At 48.0% G+C, this 26,597-nt stretch overlaps 1 protein-coding gene across 5 annotated transcripts in view; it reads left to right on the forward strand.

Moving 5' to 3' along the window:
• Positions 1-26,597, forward strand: part of CLASP1 (cytoplasmic linker associated protein 1) — a 1,618,163-nt gene that overhangs the window by 1,012,165 nt on the left and 579,401 nt on the right. For all 5 annotated transcript variants that reach the window (XM_078682066.1, XM_078682063.1, XM_078682065.1 and 2 more), the window contains one exon: positions 15,815-15,893. In XM_078682066.1, coding sequence (XP_078538192.1) covers positions 15,815-15,893 — 79 coding nt within the window. The remainder of the gene's footprint in view (positions 1-15,814; positions 15,894-26,597) is intronic.

Consider the following 26,597-nt stretch of genomic DNA (forward strand, 5'->3'; position numbering starts at 1 on the left):
AGGTGCATTTGTGCAACAAGGTCGTGTTGATCCGGACGGACAACATGACAGCCATGTACTACATCCAAAAGCAGGGCGGTACTCACTCACCACAGCTGTCTCATCTGGCTCAGAGCATGTGGAAGTGGGCCATTCAGAGGAACATCTTCCTCATGACAGAACACCTCCCGGGCAAGGACAATCAGATGGCGGATCTGCTCAGCAGATACAGCCATCAAATGCACGAGTGGGAGATTCATCCATCAGTACTCCACCCGTACTTCCAGCAATGGGGTCATCCAGAGATAGACCTGTTTGCCACAAGGGAAAACGCAAAATGCCAAAGCTTTGCCGCCAGGTTCCCTCACCCAGAATCGCAAGGGAATGCGATATGGATGAACTGGTCAGGCAAATTTGCGTACGCTTTTCCCCCAGCGCCTCTCATTCCGCTGGTGGCAAGAAAGCTAAAGCAACACGCGATGACTCTCATCCTGGTTGCTCCAACATGGGCACGCCAACCATGGTACACCACGTTTCTAGAACTTTCCGTGGTACTGCATCAAAAGCTGCATCTCACACCCAGGCTCTTGACGCAGAACCATGGCGACATTCAGCATCCAGATCCGCAACAGCTCAATCTGGCGATCTGGCTCCTGAGGTCTTAGAATTTGGCTACCTCAACCTGCCTCCTGAATGCATGGACATCATCCGGGAGGCAAGGAAGCCCACGACCAGAGCTTGCTATGCAGCAAAATGGAAGAGGTTTGTCATTTACTGTACTAACAACAATATCAACCCGCTAGATGCATCCATCCCTAACATCATTTGCTATTTGTTACATCTTTACAAATGCAATCTAGCGTACGCTTCCATTCGGATACATCTATCCGCCATAGCGGCTTATCTCCAGAATAGGCAGCACCTCTCTGTTTTCAGGGTGCCTGCCATTAAAGCCTTCCTGGAGGGACTGAAGCGAGTCATTCCTCCAAGAACTCCACCAGCTCCAGTGTGGAACCTCAATGTTGTCCTCACTAGGCTGATGGGCCCACCTTTCGAGCCACTGCATTCTTGCGAAATTCAATTTCTGACGTGGAAAGTGGCTTTTCTCATTGCTATCACGTCGCTCAGACGTGTTAGCGAGCTGCAAGCGCTCACAATCCAAGAGCCCTTCATCCAAATACATTCTAACAGGGTAGTGCTCCGCACTAACCCCAAATTCCTTCCCAAGGTGGTGTCACAGTTTCATATCAACCAAACTATTGACCTGCCAGCATTCTTCCAAAACCCACAAACCGTGGCGGAAAGAATGCTTCATACACTAGACGTTAGGAGGGCGTTGATGTACTACATCGACAGGACTCAACCATTTCGAAAAACACAACAACTTTTTGTTGCCTTCTCACCACAGCACAAAGGCAACCCCATCTCCAAAGCAGGGATAGCCAGATGGATAGTTAAGTGCATTCAAATCTGTTACCAAAAAGCTAAGCGCACTTTATCAATTCCCCCAAAAGCGCACTCCACACGCAAATTGGGGGCATCCATGGCATTCCTAGGGAACATTCCCTTAGAAGACATTTGTAGAGCAGCCACTTGGGCTACACCACACACGTTCACTAAACACTACTGTGTGGATGTGCATTCCAAACAGCAAGCAGCTGTAGGACAGGCTGTTCTCAAAACACTTTTTCAAGCTTCTGCAGCTGGCACGGGCAACCGCCGTTAATGGAGGGACTGCTATGTATTCTATGCATCAGATATGAATTTAGCAGCCCACATGCCTCGAACTGAATATGCTACTTACCAGTATGCATCTGTTCTTGGCATGTAGGGCTGCTAACATTCATATTGCCCGCCCTCCTCCCCGGTGCCCGTAGGGGCTGCAGACACTCTCTTGCATTCATCATTAGCATGGACATCATTTACACTATTTAACTCCATCACTGCCACAATGGCTAAAAACAATCTGGGGATGGAGCCGATGCCCATGCGCACTGTAGTCCAGGGGAGGAGCCACCTATCTCGTGATACTTCGAAGACTCTTCCAGGACAACAATGTGCAATCATCCGGACCCAACACTAGGTGGCGATCTATGCATCAGATATGAATGTTAGCAGCCCTACATGCCAAGAACAGATGCATACTGGTAAGTAGCATATTCATTACAATGCACCTTAGAGAAGGCCATACTGCCCAACAGTGAGAGTGGCTTTTTTTACAATAAAAGTAAGCCCTAAAAATATCATCAACGGGTTCCTCTTGTACCGTCCCCAAGGCAGGACAACACAGTTCTGCAACCAATTGACAGAACTGGTAACTCAGCCTGCACTCCGGTATAAAAAATTTCTCATCTTGGGAGACCTTAACCTCCACTTCGAGGATATTAACTGCGGGGAGGCACAGGCTGTGGTTGAAGCACTGAAATCCCTGATGCTCAACTTACAATCAGTGTCCCCGTCGCATCAATTAGGTCACCTCCTGGACCCTGTATTCGCTAATTGGGAGGGTATTAAAGTTTCCACCCCGATCAGAATAATATGGTCTGATCATCTTATCATTCCCTTCGAGGTAGAAGGTGCCCCACAGGAAATCAGGATGATCAAGCCCAGGCCCCAGAAACCTAGAGATTGGAAGAAGTATAATCAGGAATCCTTCAAATCCGCCTTGCTCAAGGAACCTCCCCCCCGTAGCGACACTCTGCTGGAGGCGTGGGATGACTATGAAAAATGGATGTCCAGGGCGCTGGACACAGTAGCGCCATGGACACCCAATCCCCCTGCTAGAAAAACCAAAACTGCCCCATGGTTCTCCAAAGAGCTTAAGGAAGCCAAAGCTAAATGCAAAAACCTCGAACGAGGCTGGAGGAAAAATTACAATCCAGAATGTAAGCTTAACTATAAAATAGATCTAAAAAAAATACCACAAACTCGTGAGAGCAGCCAAAGGCGCTCATTTTAGGGAACGAATATATTTGCTGATAACCCCACCAAAGAACTTTTTTCTATTTATAAAGAGCTTACGGTCCCCATCAGACTTGAGGCCCAAGACACCTACTCCAACGAGCTATGTAATGACATAGCAGATTACTTTGTAAACAAAGTGGATATAATACATACCACTTTCACATGCGGCATGGACCTGCCGATTAAACACACGGAAGTGGGAGATGACTCTGCCATCAAACCTCATCTGACTTGCTTTAAAGTACCTGATAGGCAAGACCTGCTTAATATTGCTAACAGCATTCAGTCCTGCTCCCCCTATGATGTGATTCCTCCTAATCGCTGTAAGGGAGTCCTAGAATGCATGATCGACCAGATTGGACACATGGTCACCCTATCCTTCCAAGAGTGCCATGTGCTTGACGCATGGAAAACGTCCCAAGTCATCACTCTGAAAAAAAACTCAACGTACATATCTCCCAGCTACAGAATCTCCGCCCCCTTTCCTTTCTTCCTTTCTGCGTGAAAGTTGTGGAGAAGGTGGTTAACAGCCAACTCATGAAATACCTTGAGGAGGAATCCCTCCTCCATCCCACACAGTCAGGGTTTAGAGCAGGCCACTCGACAGAGTCAGCTGTTCTCTTCTCCACAGAATGTCTCAGACAGTTAGTGGATGAGGGGCAGACAGCAGCATTGGTTTTACTAGATCTTAGTGCAGCTTTTGACACCGTGCTGCACACAACGCTGCTTTCTCGCCTCTCAGACATGGGAGTGGAGGGATCTGCTTATGAATGGATAAGATCTTTTCTAGAAAACAGGAGTTTTTTTTTTTTTTAAACAAATTTTATTGGCTTTTTCAGTGTAACAGTACACATAGAATTCGTTTTCTCACATGAAAACAGGAGTTTTCAGATGCATTGCCCTCCTTTCAAATCCTCCCCCCGGAAGCTGAGACATGGGGTTCCACAGGGCTCCAGTTTGAGCCCTACGTTGTTCAATCTTTACATGGAACCCCTGGCTCACATTGTGGAAGCTTTCGGAGTGGATATTGTCACATATGCTGAGGATACCCAACTGATGATGAAACTCACGCACAAGCAGATGGAAGACGCCACCAACTTTTCCAACTATATGCTATCTGTGGCTAGGTGGATGAACAACAACTGCCTGCGCCTGAACGGCGACAAAACAGAACTGCTGGTTATTGGCAAACCCCCCTCTGCCTGGTCACATGCGTGGTGGCCCACTGAATTGGGTGCGATTCCCTCCCCGGCGGAATCCGTCAGAAATCTTGGAATCATGCTTGATGCTGAGCTTTCTTTTAAACAACAGGTCAGCAAAGTCACTGGACGATGTTTTGGTATACTCAAAACTCTTTGCAAAATTTCGTGACCTTCTCCCTATCAGCGCCAGGAAGACACTTATCCACGCTCTAGTCACACCGCATCTGGACTACGGCAATGCCATGCTCTTAGGCTTAAGCAAAAAAGGCATACACCAACTGCAGTGCGTTCAAAATGCTGCCGCTCGCTTGGTGCTCAACCTCCCGCGAAGAGCATCGGGAAAGACGGCACTATTTAAACTACACTGGCTCCCTATTGAGGAACGCATTAAGTTTAAAGCGCTATGCTTTGCACACCGCATTGCCCAGGGAAAAGGCCCAGGTTACTTGCGAAAACTTCTTACCATCCATCGCCCTACCCGGAACTTAAGATCTGCCGGAGCGATGTTATTCAAACTTCCCCACATTCGCAAGGCCAGAATGGGAGGTCGCTCCTTCAGGTTTTTAGCAAGCAAACACTGGAATAAACTTCCGCTTGATCTACGCATGGAACCCTCTGAAAATAGATTCAGACTGAGACTTAAAACTCATCTCTTCCCACGTAAATAAAGCTTTCTTGTTCCTTTGACTTAGGCCACTCGCTTCTGGACTTCTGTCTCTCTGGGAGCAGCAGCAATTTTAGCGCGGGGACACACTGTCTTGAGTGTAACCAGGCGCTCTAAAAATGGCTTTATTATTATTATTATTATTAGTTTATTAAATTACTAATGGTACATAGAGAGGAGTGAGTAGTCCTGTTAGAAATCATAAAATGACATGTCATTCCTGTAAAGGTGAAAGACAGTGTATGTCAACATTATATGTGAATTGGGTAGTATTTCAAGGGGTAGTTTGAAAGAAATGCAAAACGTTGGGAATTTAGCCTATTTCCTCTTAAATTGATAAGACTCAAACATTCTTACTGGTCCATACATCTCTTATTCAGAAACACAATATGAATTGCAGTAAAAGGTTGGTATCGTGCAGGGGTGGTTCTTTCTAAAACCTGATGCAAACCAACTTAAATAAAATAAGTTCAGACTGTAAGACTATCATCTGCTGGTATCCTGTTCTTTGGTGCAACTATTCTTATTATAACATATCTTCTCATAAAAGACCTGAAATAATCAATCCACAGTAAGCATTTATTAATGAGCTAGAAAATGTCATCCAGAGCATCTTCACAATTATAAAATGTTCCCATTATGTTGCAAATAGTTAGAGATTCGCCATAGAGAACACTTGGGCATGGATTTCAAGCCTTCCTGGGTTTGATGTCACTTTGAGAAATTGCAAGATGTTTCATGGGTGAGTATAACAAACGTATATGTCTTTCTCACTGAACTAAGCAAACACAAGGAGATGATGGACGGAGCGCTGAAACTTTTCAGACAATTTGCACCAATATCAGATCTGGGTTGAATCAATCATCAATCATCATTCTTTAGCTCACTTCGCCACCCCACTTCAGACCCAGCCATATGGAAATCAGTGTTGACCCTATTCCTCATGGGAACATTTCGGCCCGAACTGCCAAGCCAGGTCTTCCCTGGTCCGGATACAAGCATCCTGGGACCGGTTTCGGGATAACACCCCTCATCAGCCAGGCTAACTTGAATCCAGTGGCGAAGTGAGCAAGAGACACACGTCTGGGCACACCCTGCCAACTTAGGGTGAACAAAGCATACACAAGGAGATGATGGACAGAGCGCTGACACTTTTTATAAGTAACAGGGTCAAGACTGATTTGCATATGGCTGGGGTTGCGAAGTGAGCTAAAGAACGATGATTGATTCAACCCAGATCTGTGACTGGGGGTGAGTGTCTTAAAAGTTTCACTGCTCCGTCCATCATCTCCTTGTGTTTACTTTGCCTCACTGAACTGCCAAAAAGACCATCAGTGTACCACTGGTTTGGGAGCAGAGGACTGATTTAGAGCCCATATCGCCTTTGCTAGTAAGAATAATATCTGGAAGGAAGCGTATGACTAATCACTGAATACGTTTTTGAAGTCTGGATGACATTGCGTCCTGAGAGCTAAATGTTGTAGACATGTTGGTTCATATTGAAATCCTTTAGACAAATTATGAGCACTCAAAGTTAAGCTACAAGAAACTGATTTACAAAAGCATTTAGGAGTGCAGGAAGTAGTACTAAGAGAATACTCCTTTTACATACTCTTCCACGTATATATGAATCTGCTCCGAAACATCAGACTTCCTATAAGTGCAAAAATTGTACGGTCCTTTTTATTTGCACTACATATGGTGGAATATTCAAATTTTAGATGTTTAGGGGTCAATTCAGATAGCATGTGAGACTACCTGAGAATACTGCATAAGTACTCATTCAGGTACTCTCACATATCTTTGTGAATCGAATTCACAAGTCTCGTGCGTGAGCTAGCACTAGTTTGTAAATTCTGAGATTGTTGGAAATGTAATCGTACATGGAAATATTGCAAAGTAGTCACTCGAATTGCATCGGTGGACACTTTTGTGCCCCTGAAACCAGGGAGTTCCATCAGTGCAATGTAAACCACCACCAGCAGAAAGAACCGTGAAGGATAAAATGCCCCCTCAACACCCCTTATCCCCCTCCCCCCACCCCCAAATCTGCTTTAGGACTTGACCTGATTTTCCTCAGAGCCACACTCTAGAGAGGCTTGACGTTTTGCGCGAGGCCGAGATTAAATGTTTTTTACATTCATTTTTGTTATTAATTTTGCACTTTTAAACAGGTTAATTTACATATGCAAATTATTATGACAACTGAATACATGATTCTATTAATTTAACTGTGCAATCCTAACGTAATGTCATGTATTTCAATAAACTGTTGTTTAAATGAGTTTCAGCTGCCACATTAGTTGTATTCCGCTCGCATCTAACGTCAGTTTTATTTAAAACATTCCACTCTCGGGTTTTCTGAAATTTTCTCATAGCAATCAAACTCAGCGGGTCTAGGGTAGGGTGACCAGGTCTTGAGAACCAAAAACCGGGACACACATTTTGCACAAATAGAAGGACTACAATTTTACATCAATGGAGTGGCGCACAATGACAGCTGTTATCAACATTTGAAACACAGAAAAGGCACTAAGAAAATGTAATAAAAGGTAATTTCTAAAACCAGTATCCTCCCTGTTAATTAAATGGCTCACTTATAACAGCTGCTGAATAGCACTACTTTAGATCTCCCAAAAACTGCCTCTCACTGGTTTCAGTCGACCCCCTCTACAAACCGGGACACGAGCCAAAATTTAGCGAAATCTGCCAGGACAGCTAGTGGAAAACGGGGTCTGTCCCAGCAAATCCGGGACGCCTGCTTACCCTGGTCTAGGGGCGACTGTAATATTTGGTTGAAGATATGTTGGATACCCTCAGTTGGGCATCCCCTTTATGAAGAGCAGATAATATAGTCCAGGTCTGAAGTAAATTACTTATATCGGTTACAAGGCCGAAGAAGTACGCGGATAGGTGGTTTAATGGTACATGAATTTATGTTCATAGCTTTTAAGGCAAAACCCTGCTTGCCAGTAAGTGCTACTAGAATTTTGAACAACAGTGAATTGTACCGGGATCTTCCATGACTACTGGAGGGCGTTGAGAGAAAACATCGGACTTGTGTAGAATTGAGGTTCAAAATAAGAAACACCATTTGCTCACTTATTTGAAAAATGAGTTATTGGAAATAATAAGATTGCACAAGGACAATTATGCAAAGGTTAGATGGGGTCCGATGGGTGAACTCACTGAGGCAATCCCGGTAAAAAGGGGCGAAAGGCAAGGGTGTGTACTGGCGCCTACCCTATTCTCTCTATATGTAAATGATGCCCAAGAGCATCTACTGGGCTGTGCACAAGTTAGGGGGGTGCCAGTACCAGCCCTTTTATTTGCGGATGACACTATTTTAATACCCCAAACTCCAAGGGCCTAGAAATAAACTCTAGCAAAAAAAATATATGGCAGTTAACCCACATAAATCTGTTAAGAAGAATATAACTGTTAAAAATCAGAAGCTAGAATATGTCCAGAACTTTAATTATCTAGGCATAATCTTGGACACCAAAATGACCTGGCAACCGCAATTGCAGAAAAGTAAGACTGTCCTGCTCCAAAATTCTCTATCAATAGCAAAAAAACATGAGAACGGTATTTCTAAGGCGATATTCCCTGCACTCGAGGTATAAAAGTATAAGGCGCAATCCGCATCCCTTTACAGGGCGGAATTGTGGGGACCCTCATGCAAGAATACCTTTGTGGGAGAAGAAAACACATTTTTCAGGAAGCTACTACGCCTCCCTGTGCGCACCCCTCTAATTCTTATTGTTGTGGACCTAAATATTAAACGTATGGATCACCAAGCCATATTAAGACCATTATTGTTTTGGGTGTGATTGTGTTCTACAAGCGAACTAACCCACTATAAAGAAGGGCTAGAAGAAATCCTACGGTTTGATCAAGGTACTAGCCTCCAGTGTACCAAGCATGTCCACTGCTGGTTTTGCAAATTAGGACTGAAGCACTTTTGGGAAGAACTCACCTCACTGACGTTAGCTTCTAAGAAAATATTGAAAACCACCTTTTGGGCTTACATCCAAAACAGTGTGCCCCATAGCTCAGCTATTGGTAGACTAACAACCCAGTTTCTTCTTATGAAACCAACTGCGAGCTTTGAGCCATTTCTGGATGAAGTGCAGCCACAGTTGGCAAAATCGCTATATATGAAATCTTGATATGGTGTCCTGCAAACCAACTTGAACACATCAAAATGGGACCTAAAACAAGGGGAGAGTAATACTGAGTATCTGAAAGAAATAGGTTAGTGTTAGATTCCTTACCTTAAAATATCCCCAGGCGTCAGACTGGATCTGGAAAGTTTTCGTCAGCAGTACCCTTGCACGACGGTAGGCGTCGTCTGCGGCTCCGCTTTCGTCGTCGGCATCGTGATCGCCGGGATGACGTTGTCGGAGTACTTAGACGCCGCCCTCGCGCGCTGACGTCAGTTCTTCTTTTTTCCGCGCCAGCTAGTGCAGATCCGGGAAGAGCAGTACTCTTAGTCATTTTTTGACTAACTTTTTGATCTGTTTTGGATCTCTTTTCGAGTTGACTTAGACTCCTGGTGCCATAGGGATGCCTGGCTTCAAGCCGTGCGATGCCTATCACCGCCTGATGTCGGTGACCGACCCCCACCATCGGTGTCTATACTGCCTCGTGGCCGACCGCGACGACAAGTCGTGCCCTGAGTGCCGGGCCTTGACTTTGAAAGCTAGGCGGGAGCGGTCCCGCAAGCTTCTCGAGATCCGGCAGTCGACTCCGCGCCGCTCAAGGTCCCGGCCGAGGAGGAAGTCGAGAAACCGGTCGCGGAGCCGCAGTCGTCGCTCGACGAGTCATCGTCATCCATCGGGCTCCAAGCCCTCCGGTAAGTCGAGGCACTCAAAGAAGAAGTCGAAGAGGCGACATCGCTCTTCAAACTCCTCTCGCCGCTTGCACGACGCGGCCGAGGGTTCAGGCGACACCGCCCACGCAAGTGCAGCCTCCAGACCCATACCCTGCGGTCCCTGGCCTCAAAGTGACCCCGGAGGAGATATGTGACTTCCTCATTGCCATGAGGACTCATTTCCCTCCGTTGAAGCCTGCTGACGAGCCTTCGGGCCCCGCAGAACCGACAGGGGGCCTCGGCGGGCCGGTGGCTCCGGTCCCGGCGCCGTCGGCAACTTCGGTCCCGACGCTGTTGAACCCCGTGGGTTCCGTGCCCGGATCCCGGTCGACGGCAGTTGACCTTACGACTCCTCTGCTGGCGCCGACCCCGCTGGTGTCGCTCCTGGCGCCGTCCTCGGACGACGCCGGCCCCAGTTTCTGCTCCGGTCAGGGTCCTGCGCCGTCTCCAGGATCGATGGGTTAGGCCTTCACCTACGACCCGGCTCCGTCAGTCCAGACTGTATACCAGGGGAAGGGGAAGACTGGGAGGGGTCTGAGGACCCTCTGGCACAGCAGTGCCAGTTGAGCCAGGACTGGGCAGATGAGCTAGGGGAGGCCAGTGGGTTGGACACTGGATTCATCTCTCCTCCCTCCGTGGCTACGGAGGAGGGTGCTACCTATTGTGTGGTGTTGCATAGGGCGGCCAAGGCCTTGGCTCTTGAGCTCCCTGCTATGGCCGTGAGGACTAACATCCTCACTGAGCTGCTTCAGCCGCCAGTAAGCTCCTCGGAGCCTCTGCTGCCGTTGAATGAAGCCCTCATGGACGTTCTAATGGGCACCTGGTCCAAGCCCTCCACCGTGCCCCCTGTGGATCGGAACGTGGCCAGACGCCACCGCCCGGCTCTGGGCGATCCTAGCTTTCTGTCCATACACCCCACCCCCGAGAGCCTGGTGATCCAGGCATCTACGTTCCAGACTACATTCCCGACGCTCCCCCAGTTCAGGAATCCAATAGGTTTGATCAGTTCGACAAGAAACTGTTCTCCTCACTGAGTTTGGGGTTGCGGTCTATCAACACCACTTGCCTTTTGGGCCGTTATACCCATTCCTTGTGGGACACGGTTGCGGACGTGCTGCTCCAGTGCCCGGAGGCCGCCTGGGCCCGGCTCGCCCAAGCCCTTGCAGAGGGACGGGATGCGTCCCGTTACTCTTATCAGGTGTGGACTCGATACCACGGACTCGCTGGGAAGGGCGATTTCCACGACGGTGGCGGTTCGTGCCACGCCTGGCTGAGTTCCGCCAATTTCTCGGGCGACGTACAGGCAACGCTCATGTACATGCCCTTCGATAGCGGTCGCCTCTTTGGCGACAAAGCAGACAGTGCACTTGAGCGTTTCAAGGACTCCAGGGCTACGGCCAAGTCCTTGGGCCTGTCTGGCCAGCGCCAGCAAACCTCTGCTTTTCGCCCCTTTCATGGCCAAGGAAGGGGCACCCCCCACACGTCCTGCCAGCCACAGGCCGCAGAACCAGCCTCAACGCGGCCCCGGACGTGGTAACTGCTGTGGCGGTGCTGGGGGACAACAGCAAGGCCAGTCCACATCCGCTCCCACAGCATCTGCCTCAAAAGCTTCCTAGTCCGAGCTTTCAAGCCCATTCGACGTCAGTAGGGGGCAGGGTCTGCCATCACCTCCTCCACTGGCGCCCCATCACATTGGACAGGTGGGTGCTGCAAATCGTCCGAAGGGGCTACTCCCTCCCCTTCGAGGCGACCCCTCAAGCCATGCCACCGCAGTACCACTACATGTCAGGGATCAATTGCAACTTCTGCAGGAGGAAGTTATGGCCCTCTTGGCCAAGGGGCCATCAAACGCGTTCCTAGGCCAGAAGTAGGACGTGGTTGCTATTCCCACTACTTTCTGGTACCCAAGAAGGGCAAAGGAGGCCTACGTCCTATCTTGGACCTCCGGAGCGTCAACGGCTTCCTCCGGAAGGAGAAGTTCAAGATGCTGACTTTAGCTCAGGTCCTAGCTGCCCTGCACCCTGGAGACTGGATGGTTGCGTCCGACTTGCAGGATGCATGTTTCCACATCCCCGTCCTGCCGGCCCACCGGCGCTACCTGCAGTTCACGGTAGGCCGCGAGCACTTTCAGTTTACCGTGCTCCCCTTCGGCCTTACCAGCACCCCACGGGTGTTCACAAAGGTGATGGCGGTGGTCGCAGCTCATCTGCGCAGGTTAGGGGGTTCAGTCTTCCCCTACCTCGACGACTGGTTGTTGAAGGCGGGCTCGCCCCAAACAGTCGTCTCCCACCTCCAGACTACGGCCGACCTCCTGCACTCGCTGGGGTTCTCCATCAACGTGCCAAAGTCACACCTGTGCCCCTCTCAGAAGCTCCTTTTCATCGGAGCGGTTCTGGACTCGGCGCAGTTTCGGGTTTATACCCCCGAACAGCGGGTTTGGGATATTCAGGCTCTGATTCCGATCTTTTAGCCTTTATTCCGAGTTTCGGCCAGGTTGACGCTGCGGCTCCTGGGACGATAGCCTCCTGCATCGTTTCTAGTGCAGCACGTCAGGTAGCGGATCCAGGCTCTGCAGTGGGTCCTGAAGTTTTAGTGGGCACAGCATCAAGGCAACCTGTCCGACCACATCCTGATCTGGGGGGGTGGGTGGGGGGTGGGGGCAGGCGGGGGGGCGGAGGGAGGGAGGTACAGCGAGTCAGTTGCAGTGTGGGCTCACGAACCGCGATTGAGTCAGCGGCAGATCCCTCTCCCTTCCCCAACCGGAGCACGTAGTAGTGACGGATGCGTCCCTCCTGGGATGGGGGGCCACATGGGAGAGGCAGAGATCAGAGGCCTCTGGTCTCCGGTGGAGTCTCGGCTTCATATCAACCTTCTTGAGCGGCGGGCGATCCGACTTGCACTGAAGGCATTCCTTCCCTCTGTCTGGGGTAGTGTAGTGCAGATGTTCACGCACAACACCACCGCCATGTGGTACTGCAACAAACAGGGCGGGATGGGGCCGTGGACAGGAGGCTCTGCGTCTCTGGACATGGCTGGAACACCAGGGCGTCACCCTGGGGGTTCAACAACTGGCAGGTTCCCTGAACGCCAGGGCGGACTAACTCAGCTGCCGGTGCATGATGGATCACGAATGGCGTCTGAACTCGGACATGGCGCAAGGTCTCTTTCAGCAGTGGGGAGAACCTAGGTTAGATCTATTTGCCACCGAAGAGAACGCACAATGTCATCAGTTCTGCGTGTTGGAATTTCCAAGGTGGCACTCGCTCGGAGACGCTTTTCATCGCGAGTGGAGCTGCGGTCTATTGTACGCCTTTCCGCCTATACCACTTCTGCCCAGAGTGCTGAAGAAGATCAGGCGAGACCGGGTCCAAGTCAACCTTCTGGCTCCGGACTGGGCTCGAAGATACTGGTATCCCAAGCTACTCAGCATGTCAGTCGATCCCCCGATTCGTCTGCCTCTTTAGGAGGACCTTCTGTCGCAGCAGCATGGGACGGTCCTCCACCCGAACCTGTCCAGTCTCCACCTACATGCCTGGAGATTGAGCGGCGGCAGTTGAGGCCATTTGACTTGCCTCCTGAAGTCTGTGATGTGATTCTGGCGGCCAGGCGGCCCTCCAAAAAATCGGTATACGCCTGCATGTGGAACAAATTTGTGGCATGGTGCACAGCAAAGGCTGTGGATCCACTTTCTGCCCCCCTTTCAAAAGTTCTCCTCTTTCTTCTTTCTCTTGCCCAGCAGGGCTCTGCTCTGGGCACTATCAAAGGCTACCTCTCGGCCGTTTCAGCCTTCTTAAGGCTTCCTGATCAACCTTCTCTTTTCAAGTCCCCAGTTGTAAATAGATTCTTGAAAGGCATCACACACATGTTTCCTCCTGTTCCCTTCTTGATGCCTCAGTGGGACTTAAACCTTGTACTGACTATTCTGATGTGCGCTCCCTTTGAGCCACTTCATAACTGTCCTCTTCGTCTTCTGACTCTTAAAACTACATTCCTGGTTGCCATCACCTAGGCGAGGAGAGTGAGTGAGCTCCAGGCTCTATCTTCTAAACCTCCTTTCCACTCTGTCCATCCGGACAAGGTTGTTCTGAGGACACGTCCTTCTTTTCTGCCCAAGGTGGTTACAGCCTTTCATATCGGGCAGTCCATCGCCTTGCCCACCTTCTTTCCGCCTCCCTCGAAAGAGGAAGAGAGGCTCCACGATCTGGACCCAAAAGTGCGCTCTCCTTCTATCTAGACCGCACACGCCAGTTCCGGGTGGACGACTAGCTCTTTGTTGGTCACGTGGGCACTAAGAAGGAACGGGCAGTGCACCAGCGGACCATCTCTCGGTTGGTCGTTTTGTGCATCAAGGTTTTTTACTCCTTGGCAAAAAAGGAACCTGGCTGTTAGCTTCTTCTGAAACTGGATAGCAGAAGTCTGACACTGATTCTGCATAATGATGGCAGTTTAGCATGCTTCTCAGCACTTTCAGGTTATGCAGACAGGAGAACTAAAGCAGACTTCACGCTCTAACCCAATGTACTGTGGCCAACACCCTTATCTGGACCTGAAGCCATCAACTGGATGATACTCCTGTATTTGTTGCTAGTATAATACGAGGAAATGTCCAAGAAGCTAGTAACCGTTATTCTTACAATACCATCACCTCCTAATTTTCTTACCCATCTCTACTAACATACTTGTTTCATCTGCGAAAGCAGTTCTCATATTGTATCACAAGCGAGATAAGATGGGTGTGGGCAGCAAGATATGTGCTGGGACTTACTTCACATGGTCCTAACAAATGTAGCTTTCACTCCATACGAAGTAGTTTACTATCTAGTAAAATTACTTGATTAAGTTAACACTCCTCACCGGGCATGTTCAGCATGATGCAGAGTTGCTATCATGAAAAAAGACTAAGAGGCAGGGCTATTGTCCTTCATACTGTGGGGTGCAGCAGAATGACCACAAGCACTGGCTCTTGCCTGCTTATGTTGTAGGAGGGGTGAGAGATGCATTTTGACCATTAACAGTGCTTTTCCTTGTCTGTTTACTCCTTAACCAACTGCTGCCATCCTGTAGCAGAAATGTACTGCTTCAATCCACTCTAGATCAGGCGAGAAGACAGCAGAGATCCTCTGCTCCTGTTTCACTGCTGCTGTCTCCCAGGCGGTACATTCTGCACTATTGTTCTGCTTGTATTGTATTTTTGGTTGCTGCGGATACCTCCACCACCGTAGCAAGACTGCCAAGGAAGATGTTTTGTAAAACGTTTTATTGGGTGTATTGGCATAGATTTAAGGAGTGCAGTGCAACTACATAAAATTGGTATAAGGCAATAATTTACTGATCACACCAGTGTTCAACATTATCAGGGTCGGAGCATTATTGTAGCATATTGCGACAAGTTCGAAATGATTGATGTTGCTGGTGGCCCTCCAGTAGCTGTGGTCTGTCTGTCGGACAGATCTAGGCCCCACATGCAATGCAAACTGTCCATGCATTGAAATAGCTGTTGACAAACTTTTAAGAAACATAATTTAAAACAACAACAAAAAACATACCCCTCCTGTTCTCTCTCCCCCTCAATGTCCACATCTTGAAGTGTGAGGAACGAAAGGGTGCTGTTGTGCAGCTGAATTGCTACGTTCCGCCTTCCCCCTTGGGGAATTCCAAACAGAGTTGGGATGCTTCGACTACTAATCCTAAAGGGCGACAGGCATAACTAATGGGTACTTAAAGTGGCCAGTTAGGGCAAATCCACAATTCCAGCTTAAAGGCCAGTGGCCATCTGAGGTTCTCGGGGAAAAACACTAAAAGGAAGTGGCAAGAGCTCAGGGCACCAGTTCATCATATTTCCCATAATCCTTGAAATCTTGCACTAGGGCATCCCAGTAGGCCGCCAAGGCTTTGAGTGTGCACCTCTGCATTCTAGGAAGAATCGATTAATTTGGGTTAACTAGGAATTCTGTTGCAGGGTTTGTCCACGACTCTACTGATAGCCTAATAAAACTTGTGCAAAGTAGATTTAATCAGCAATAATTACTTTTAAAGTATTTATGATGATGTCAGCTGTATTGCTTGCTAATTGTATCAATGGCATCTTACCTACAGAGATCCTTGATAGTTTCTTTTTTCTCTCGCCAGGGATTCCTTTCCATTTGATCAGCAGTTTACAATTCTTATGAGATTTATTGTGGACCAGACACAAACCCCAAACCTTAAGGTAAGACACAAGTTGTTTTGTACGTATAAATATTGATTGCAAGTTCAGCATTTTTCTATAAGCATTATGCCCATTTAGGTACATTGTACAGTTGGGAAAAGTGAATGATTTATTCCATTGCTTTCTGTGAGGGGTATTTACATGTGACTTCCTTTCAACATCACTATAAAATACATCCAATAGAGGGTTGTAGCCCAGAATGCTGGTGATAATTTGAATAACTTCTTGTAGGTAACAAGGACCCCCTGATATAGTAGAAATACATTTCCTAGGACAGGGTAATACACAGTGAAAAATACCTTCCTAGGCAATGATTATACATAGAACATTTCTAAATGTATGTGTCTAGTTAAAAATAACTGATTGAAGCAACAAAGTAATAAAAAAATACAAAAGTTTATTTTTTACATATCAAGTTTCACAAAGTTAAAAAAAACTAACATGTTCTATATAGGTACATGATTCCTTTATCGATTGTTACAGTATTCTTCAATAAAAACATTTTATTAAAACAGAGCAATCCTGTGGCAAAATACTTAATCTTCTCCGTTTCGGCGTAAAGTACGCCTTCGTTAGGAAAAGCCACAAATCCTGAAATTAATAAAAAAGACATACTAAATAATAGTTTACATTGTGGTTACTCTACTTTAAGAGTTTAAACCATACTTTGTGTTACATCATTTAACTGACACATAGGAAAATGGACACATTGGTTAACTCCGTATACCTTCATTTTATATTCCTGTTGGAAATAGATTTTAAACATAAATTGTGAGTTAAAGATTAAGAAAGGGTAGAACAAAAAACGGGGGAAGGATTTATAGTGTGTGAAGAGAGAAATATTGAAAGTGAAGGGATTGTGAAAGCCAGACATCCCAGTTTGACTTCTATCGCGCCCAGTGTGGTAGAAGATATTATCTAGAAAGCTTACTATATCGCTTATGGCCAATATTGGGTACGTTACTTAAAATACTAGATGACTTTATCGGTATTCATGAGACATCCAACATAATATTTGTGAGAAGTTGGCCTGGTAGATGATGTCCACTATTCTAGTGGGCACCTTGCACCAGTCCAAACGACCCTTATTGATGGTAGGTTGTAAAGTCAACCTTATAGAAAGCTATCCTAGTGGTAGCTGTGGAGAGCAGCCTTCAGGCTAAGACTTAGAGGCGAGTTAAGCTAGTTGTTTTACCAATTATAATCTCTTGAATGATCAAATGGAAGCACACCACACAAGGTATATATCAAATATATATGTATGTATTCTAAACACAACCCCTCTGGACTCTTTATGAGGTCAGAGGTAAAAGTACAATACAAGGAACTTAATTAGCATACAATAAGTTGCACAATATACGTTATGCCCTAGGGGTCTCACAAACCATATACTAAAATAGTGGTATAAGAACCATGTGAGAGTTAGAAAGCAGGCCTAAGGCCTGTAGAACCGCTGGGGCTACCTATAACCACCCAAGGTTAGGATGCAGGAGGCCCACGGGGGACGCGTGCAGTGTCTAAACACAGCCGCGGATCACCATTGACTTTCTACGGATGACGAACAAGTTACAATTTTAAAGATTAAGGGCACTTCTAGCTGAACTTCGATTGAACCCTTTTAGACTAGGACACTTTGAGAGTCAAGACCCACGGGAGCACCGGAGTACTCGTGTTACCTCACCCAGGGAAGCCGGGTGCATAGGTGTCTTTTGGTGTCGGGTTTCGTCGTCGATTCCCATGGAGAGCTCCAAAGAAATGCTGCATGCGACCAGAGGAAAAGTGTCCGGGTGGATCGGAGATGTGAAGAACATGAAAGCAGAGGGGACAGAGTCTGGGTCACTAGCTAGTGACCAGGATGGCAAGGAGAAGATGCCAGCCGATGTCGGGTGATTTCAGGTGAAAGAGGTGAAGCTTGAATCTTCAGCCACGAGGACCAGGAGGTGTCGACGATGACCAGGAGCTGGATCCGAGCTGTCCCATGAAGGATCTAGCTGACTGCGGACCCAACAAGCCTGGCAACAGCAACCCACGCAAGATGACAAGATTGGCTTTGGTGCAGACCAGCAAGGCCTGAGGGACTCCTCCTTTGGAGAGGAGTGGGAGCATGTCTGGAACAACCAGGAAAGCTCAAGACACAATGGATTGCCCTGCGTGGGGGCTCACTAGCCAACGGACTTGGAACCGCAAAGGCGCCTCGAGCTGCGGTGAAGAAAGGGGACTCACGGGTCACTCGTGGAGTCCTGGCCTCTGTACTTGGGTGCATAAGGACCTCGGGGCAGGGGCTTCAAAGCCCCCAATGCACAACTTCGGGAATACCTTGAGAAGTAGGTGCAGTCGCAAAAATGCAGGATGTCCAGGAGTTCTGGTCCCACGTCTCTCGTGTCCGCTACAGGTCTCAGCTTTGCTGGGAGTGCAGGACAGCGTCAGAGATGTCGGGAAGTCCGTGTCCTGTGTCGCAGATTCTTCGAGATCCGGCGGGAGCCTCGAAAATGCAGACGGGCAAAGATGCATTTGGTGCCTGTTTGAACAGGGTGGTCACTCCTTGACCACAAGGGAGATTTCTTCCGTCGTCCAGTCGATATGGAATGTCGAAAGTCCAAGATATATGTTGCAGAGTTTTGTCCAGGGTAATCTAAAATCCTAGGGACTGGGGTTCTATACTTATAGTAAGTTTAAGGGTTGGACTAACTCTAAGGTCCCTCCTATGGGTGGACCTGGGGAGGGGTGGTTACACCCCTTCCCCAGTTTCACGCCAGAGCTGCGGCTGAGCGCCCCAGCAACCGGTTTGAACTGGGAAATGCATGGAACACCTTGTGTGCCCGAGGCAGTGTCTGAAAAGCATTCACTGTATGCAACCCACCCTGCCCCAATACACTAAAGCCTGTCTGGGGAGGTGCTGGCACCTCGCTGGACAGGAAACCTATTGTCCAGGCCTCCCCTGCCGGAGTTTCGTCCAGCAGCAGTAGGGCAGACTTTTGTCTGTGGCAGCAGCATCCATTTTGTGATGTTGGGGCTCTGTTTAACTTTAACCGGGTTTACCAGTGACTACATGTCTTCTCCCTCTAGAAGGGTGGAATGCTACCCCTGCCGCCAGAACTGGCAGGGGTTGTATTCCGAAGTTTTTGACACCTTACACAACATGTTTTGATAAACCAAACCAAAGTTGGCATTAACCGCGAGGATTATATAGCACTTGAAGAGTATATGGTATGGCTATATCATAGAACAGCTATAAGGAGATGGTTCCGAAAGCTGCAGAGGGGCTCAGCTCATGCTAGGGCATCCTCTCACACAAAACCAAGCACTCTACCTTCAGGATTGTCAAGGCCTGCCATAGGAGTGACATATAGGTTACTATGTGTCTATATATAAGGTAGATATAGGTATACTATATCTAAGTAAGGGGTGCTTACACCATCTTACCCAGGCTGCAGGTGCAGACCCGTGATGTCAGTTTGGAAGGCTAACCAGGGGTGGCACATACATGCTGCAGCCCCTGGTAGGCCTCTGGGGTCCCTATGCCTTGGGTACCTAAGGTACCATATATAGGGGCTCACAAGGGTGCCTCGGTAACCAATCTGGTATGTACCTAAAGTACATGGTATCAATTTAGAGAGAGAACAGCTAGGCTGTGGGCCTGATTAGCAGGGCCACAGCCATACTAAAGTCAAAAAAACAGTGAAGCACAGCAAGAAGTAGGGGTAAGCATAGGAAGCAGACCCTTCTCTTCTACACAACCCCTCCCCCCCCCCAAATGAAGGGACATTAAACTAACCTTGACCAGTTGAGTCTTCATGTTCTTAGTGGAAATATCTGGTGAGTCCATCTGCATTGGCATTGTTACTCCCAGGTCTATGTTCCACTGTATAGTACATCCACTGTAGGGAAATGGACCGCCTGAGCAGTTTGGGATTTTCACCCTTCATCTGTTTTAGCCATAAGAGGGGCTTATGGTCTGTCTGAACTGTGAAGTGAGTACCAAACAATTATGGCCTCAGCTTCTTCAGAGCTCAAACCACAGCAAAGGCCTCCCTCTCAATAGCTGACCAACGTTTCTCTCTAGGGGTCAGCCTTCTGTTAATAAAAGCTACTGGCTGGTCCTGACCTTCATCATTCAATTGTGATAGCACAGTCCCTTCCCCCAACTCAGAAGCATCTGTTTGAAGAATTAATTCTTTGGAGTAGTTAGGACTTTGCAGAATTGGTGCAGTGCACATTGCCTGCTTCAGGTCATCAAATGCCTTTGGACCGCTGACTGTCCACTGAACTTTCTTAGGCATTCTTTTAGAAGTTAAGTCATTCAGGGGTGTCATTATGGTACCATACCCTTTGCAAATCTCCTATAGTACCCATTCAGGCCCAAGAAAGCTCTGACCTAGTCTGGGTGGTTGGAGCAACCCAGTCTATTATGGTCTGGATTTTGCTCTGCAATGGTTGAACCTGGCCTCCACCTACAAGGTGACCCAGATACACAACCTGACTCTGTCCCATCTGGCTCTTAGTAGCCTTGATAGTTAGGCCTGCTTTCTGCAGGGCCTCCAAAACATTTTTCAGGTGGATTAGGTGATCTTCCCAGGTGGAGATAAAGACAGCAATATCATCAAGATAAGCTGCACAGTAGTCATCCAGCCCTGTGAGGACTTTATTCACCAACCTTTGAAGTGTGGGAGGTGCATTTTTCAGACCGAAGGGCATCACCACAAACTGATAATGCCCACTAGGGGTTGAAAATGCGGTCTTTGGCTTTGCATCATCAGCTAGTCTGATCTGCCAGTAGCCAGCTGTAGATCAAATGTGCTCAGACATTTGGCAGATGCCAACTTATCTATGAGCTCATCTGCTCTGGGTATTGGTTGGACATCTGTCTTAGTGACAGCATTGAGACTTCTGTAGTCTACACAAAACCTCATCTCTGTCTTACCACCATGGGTGTGAGGTTTTGTAACTAGGACTACTGGACTAGCCCAAGGGCTATCTGAAGATTCAATTACTCCCAATTCCAACATTTTCTGGACTTCAGTCCTGATACAGTCCCTGACATGATCAGGTTGCCTGTATATCTTATTTTTAACAGGCAGACTGTCCCCAGGTTCCATTCATGAGTGCACCATGTAGTCTGACTTGGAGTCAGTGAAAACATATGTCTGTATTGTTGCAGAACTTGTCTGCAGTCAGTTTGCTACTGGTCAGTGAGGCAGCCTGCCAAGGCTACACCATCAACTGACCCATCTTAAAGTTTTTGAGAGAGCAGGTCTAGGAGAGGGTCACTCTCTTCCTCCTGTCCTTCATCAGTAGCCATGAGCAAGCCCATGTCTGCCCTGTCAACATATGGTTTCAGTCTTTTGACATGAAGCACCCTATGGGGGCTCCTGGGAGTTCCAAGATCTACCAAATAGGTAAGCTCTCCCTTCTGTTCAACAATAGTGTGGGGTTCACTCCACTTGCCTTGGAGAGCTGCCGGGGACACAGGCTCCAACACCCACACTTTCTGTCCTGGCTGATAAACAGTCAGCACAGCCTTTTGGTCATGCCAGGCCTTCTGTAATTCCTGGCTAGCCTCAAGGTTTTTGGATGCCTTTTTCATGTACTCAGTCCTCCTGGAGCATAGTCCACAATGTCACCTTTAGGGGGTTTGAGAGGTAACTCCCATCCCTCCTTCACTAGACAAAGTGGGCCTCTGACAGGGTGCCCAAACAGAAGTTCAAATACGCTGTAGCCAACCCTTTTCTGAGGAACCGCCCTGTATGCAAATAAAAGGCAGGGTAGCGGGATATCCCATCTCTGCCTGAGCTTTTCTGGGAGACCCTTAATCATACCCTTTAAGGTCTTGTTAAATCTTTCAACTAGACCATTGCTCTGTGGATGATAGGGTGTGGTGAACTTGTAGTTCACTCCACACTCCTTCCACATTGCGGTTAAGTAACGAGACATAAAGTTTGCACCTCTGTCTGATACAACCTCCTTAGGGAAACCCACCCTTGATAAAACTCCCAAGAGGGCTCTTGCCACAACAGGTGCTGTAGTGGTCCTAAGGGATATAGCTTCTGGATACCTGGTGTCATGATCCACTACAACCAGGATAAACCTGTGCTCATAGGCTGTCTGAGGAGCCATTGGTCCAACAATATCAATCCCCACTCTTTCAAAGAGAACCCCCACCACAGGTAGTGGTATAAGGGGGGGCCTTTGTAGTGCCACCTGCTTTGCCACTCGCTTGGCAGGTTACACAGGAGCGACAAAACTCCTTTGTGTCCTCTGACATGTGGGGCCAGTGAAAGTGAGGGACAAGCCTGTCCAAGTCTTGTTCTGGCCAAGATGTCCTGCAAGAGGAATATCATGGGCTAGTGTCAAAAGGAAGCCCCTGAATGCCAAAGGTATGACCAACCTCCTGGAAGCACCAGGCTTGGGGTCTCTACCCTCTGAATACAGGATCCCTTCATCCCATTAACCTTTATGAGTGCCACTAGCATTCCCTGCAGCCTCAGCAGCAGCTTGCTGTCTGATGTGCTCAAGAGAAAGGCAGTCCAACTGTGCCTGCCTCAGATCTGCCCTGGAAGGGACCCCTGTCCCAAGAAACTCAACCTGATCAGGTTCAAGTTCTTCTACGACAGTTCCTTCTTCAGGCTCACAGTCAGCTTCCTCAGAAGGCTGATCCTCACTCTGAGTCAGGGGGAAGGCACAGCCTTAACCCTACTGCTCTTTTTCCTGGTAGGCAACTGGTCCAGTATTCCAGAATCCAGTGCCTGTTCAGTGTTGCACTTTTTGACCTGTGACCTAGTCACTGCAAGAACATGTGCTGAGATTCCTAACATTTCTGCATGTGCCCTAAACTCCACTTCGGAGCAAACATTCTACAGGGAGGTCTGAACTAACAACAACCTTCTTAAGGCCAGTTACCCCTCCCCAGGAGAAATTAACAACTGCCATACTATGTGTGGTAGTGACATTGCTAGCATTGGTCACTTGGTAGGTTTCACCAAGTATGTACTGTCCAGAGTCCACAAAGTCAGGTATCACCATTGTGACACTGGCACCTGTGTCCCTGAGCCTTTTTCTCATTGACTAAAGGAGCTTGTCTGTACTTGCCCAGGTTACTAGGACTCACATAGGAGTACATATCCATGCCTCCATCACAGATCAAAACAGCTTGAGTTGGTATTCTGACTAGGCCAGAATTCATCTCAGTTCCCAGGGTTAACCCTTCTACATCCTTCTGTTGAGAACCACCACTTGGAGCTGAACTAGGGGGAACAGTTGCCTTAGGGGCAATGGCGGCTGAAGCTGTCTCCTTTTTGGTGCACTCACTAGTCAAGTGAGTATTATTTTTACAAACTTTGCACCATGGTTTTCTAGGACCTTCTTTCTTTTTGGATTGGGGACCCCCACCATCAGAAGCTTTTTGGGGACCTTGTGAAGACTTCTGGTCCTTAGCTTTCTCCCCACCTTTTTGGTCTTGCTTCTTCTGGTTACCACCTTGGTTCTGAACCTTCTGCTTCACCCTGGTTCTGACCCATTTTTCTTCCTTTCCCAATTCTTGGGGAGAGGTCAGATCAGAGTCAACCAAGTGCTGATGCAACAACTGGTTCTGGCAATTATTAAGAATCTGTTCTCTCATGATTAGATTATACAATCCTGTATAGTTGCACACTTTACTACCCAGTAACCAGCCCTCTAGAGCCTTAGTATCACAATCTACAAAGTCAGTGCAGTCCTGAGTCTGTCTCTTCTAGGTATCTCTGAACTGCAACCTATACTGTTCAGTGGTTAGGCCAAACCCATCTATTTGAGCACTCTTCAGGACTTTGTAATCATTAGCATCCTCTTCTCTGACAGTGAGGGGCTTATCTCTACCTTTGTCTGCAAAGGAGAGACAAAAGATTGCTGCCCACTGCTCCTGGGGTGCCTTCTGTACTTTGCAGGCCCTTTCCAGTGCAGTGATCCATTTGCGGATGTCATCCCAAGTCTGATAGGGGGGGACAATCTTGTTTAGGTTTCTATGGTCATAAGACCTATCCCTACCACTAGGGATATTGCTGCCGCCAGGGGATTATATCCCCATCTTCTTTTTCTCTCTTTCCAGAGCTAGGGTCTCCTTTTCTAAGGCAATCTCTTGCCTCCTGATGTGGACTTCTCTCATTCTAGCTTCAGGTTCCTTCTTCTCAGGAGAAGTTCTTCACCTATGAGATGAGACAGAGAACCCTATTGATGACCCAGAATGGTTAGATTCCACTGAAGGTTATCTTGACCTTCTAGGTGCACCATTAGGTCTACGTGGGGGGATGGAGGGAGGCCCATTTTGGCCCACTTCATCTCCAGGTAGCCCTGTTTCTCCCAGGTTGGGTCAATTGACACCATCCGGATCTGCATCCTCATCTTCATCAGAGTCCTGGTTGGGTACTCCACTGGGATCAGTTGATGGTTGCACCCCATCCCCATTACCTAGTCTATCTTGGTCTGATGCTTTTTCTACGTCATCTGCCACTAAGATATCTATCAGGTGTTGGGTGGTGGGACTTTGTACTTGCTTTAATTTTCTTATGGCACACAAGCCCCTTAACTCCTAGAAGGAGAATGTGTAATATTTAGATGTCTGCACTTGGCTGATATCTGGCAGAGATGCACTAGCTCCTACCCTTAAAGCCATGACTAGTGAGGTGTGGTGTGTGCACCTACCTATTCTACTTGGTTTCCTACTAGAACCTCTCTAGGAGTTGTAGTCAGGGTGTGGTAAGCCCTTAACACCTACAACTTCTAAGTTCAGTAGAACTTATGTATTATAAGCTTGATTTATATGTACCTACTGGTACCTTAATGTGATTTTTCAAATTATATTCTCAAGATTATTTGGTAAAACAATTCAAGCTCTAATCCCACCGCTGCCACCAATGTGAGAAGTTGGCCTGGTATATGATGTCCACTATTCTAGCGGGCACCTTGCACCAGTCCAAACGACCCTTATTGATGGTAGGTTGTAAAGTCAACCTTATAGAAAGCTATCCTAGTGGTAGCTGTGGAGAGCAGCCTTCAAGCTAAGACTTAGAGGCGAGTTAAGCTAGTAGTTTTACCAATTATAATCTCTTGAATGATCAAATGAAAGCACACCACACAAGGTATATTTCAAATATATATGTATTTATTCTAAACACAACCCATCTGGACTCTTTATGAGGTCAGAGGTAAAAGTACAATACAAGGAACTTAACTGGCATACGATAAGTTGCACAGTATACGTTATGCCCTTGGGGCCTCACAAACCATATACTAAAATAGTGGTATAAACCACGTGAGAGTTCAAAAGCAGGCCTAGGGCCTGTAGAACCGCTGGGGCTACCTATAACCACCCAAGGTTAGGATGCAGGAGGCCCACGGGGTACGCGTGCAGTGTCTAAACACAGCCACGGATCACCATTGACTTTCTACGGAGAACGAACAAGTTACAATGTCAAAGATTAAGGGCACTTCTTGGTGAACTACGATGGAACCCTTTTAGACTAGGACACATCAAGAGTCAAGACCCACGGGAGCACCAGAGTACTCGTGTTACCTCACCCAGGGAAGTCGGTGCATCGGTGTCTTTTGGTGTCTGGTTTCGTCGTCGATTCCTATGGAGAGCTGCGAAGAAGTGCTGCAGGCGATCAGAGGAAAAGTGTCCGGGTGGATCCAAGGGTGGATCAAAGATGTGAAGAACCTGAAAGCAGAGGGGACAGAGTCTGGGTCTCTAACCCATGACCAGTATGGCGAGGAGAAGATCCCAGCCGATGTCGGGTGATTTCAGGTGAAAGAGGTGAACTTGACTCTTCAGCCACGAGGACGATAACCAGGAGCTGGATTCGAGCTGTCCCACAAAGGATCTATCTGACTGCGGTGTCGGAATCCGGATTGGACCCAACATGCCATGGCAACAGCAACCCACGCAAGATGACAAGATTGGCTTCAGTGCAGACCAGCAAGGTCTGAGGGACTCCTCCTTTGGAGAGGAGTGAGAGTACTTCTGGAGCAACCAATAAAGCTCAAGAAACAAGTGATTGGCCTTCGTGGGGGCTCACTAGCCAACGGACTAGGAACCGCGAAGGCGCCTCAAGCTGCGGTAAAGAAAGGGGACTCACGAGTCACTCGTGGAGTGCTGGCCTCTGTACTTTGGTGCAAAAGGAGCTCGGGCATGGGCTTTAAATACCCCAATGCACAACTTCGGGATACCTCGGGAAGTAGGTGCAGTCGCACAAATGCAGGATGTCCAGGAGTTTCGGTCTCTCGTGTCCGCTACAGGTCTCAGCTTTGCTGGGAGCGCAGGTCAGCGTCAGAGATGTCTGGAAGTCTGTGTCCTGTGTCGCAGATTCTTCGGGATCCGGCGTGAGCCTCGAAAATGCAGACCGGCAGAGATGCAGTTGGTGCCTGTTTGAACAGGGTGGTCACTCCTTGACCACAAGGGAGATTTCTTCCGTCTTCCAGTCGATCTGAAATGTCGAAGGTCCAAGATATATATTGCAGGGTTTCGTCCAGGGTAACCTAAAATCCTAGGGACTGGGGTTCTATACTTATAGTAAGTTTACGGGTTAGACTAACTCTAAGGTCCCTCCTATGCGTGGACCTGGATAGGGGGTGGTTACACCCCTTCCCCTTTGTCCAGTTTCGCGCCAGAGCTGCGGCTGAGCGCCCCAGCAACCGGTTTGAACTGGGAAATGCATGGAGCACCTTGTGTGCCCC

Source organism: Lissotriton helveticus, chromosome 3_1 (genome assembly GCF_964261635.1).
Source record: "Lissotriton helveticus chromosome 3_1, aLisHel1.1, whole genome shotgun sequence".
Classification (NCBI taxonomy): domain Eukaryota; kingdom Metazoa; phylum Chordata; class Amphibia; order Caudata; family Salamandridae; genus Lissotriton; species Lissotriton helveticus.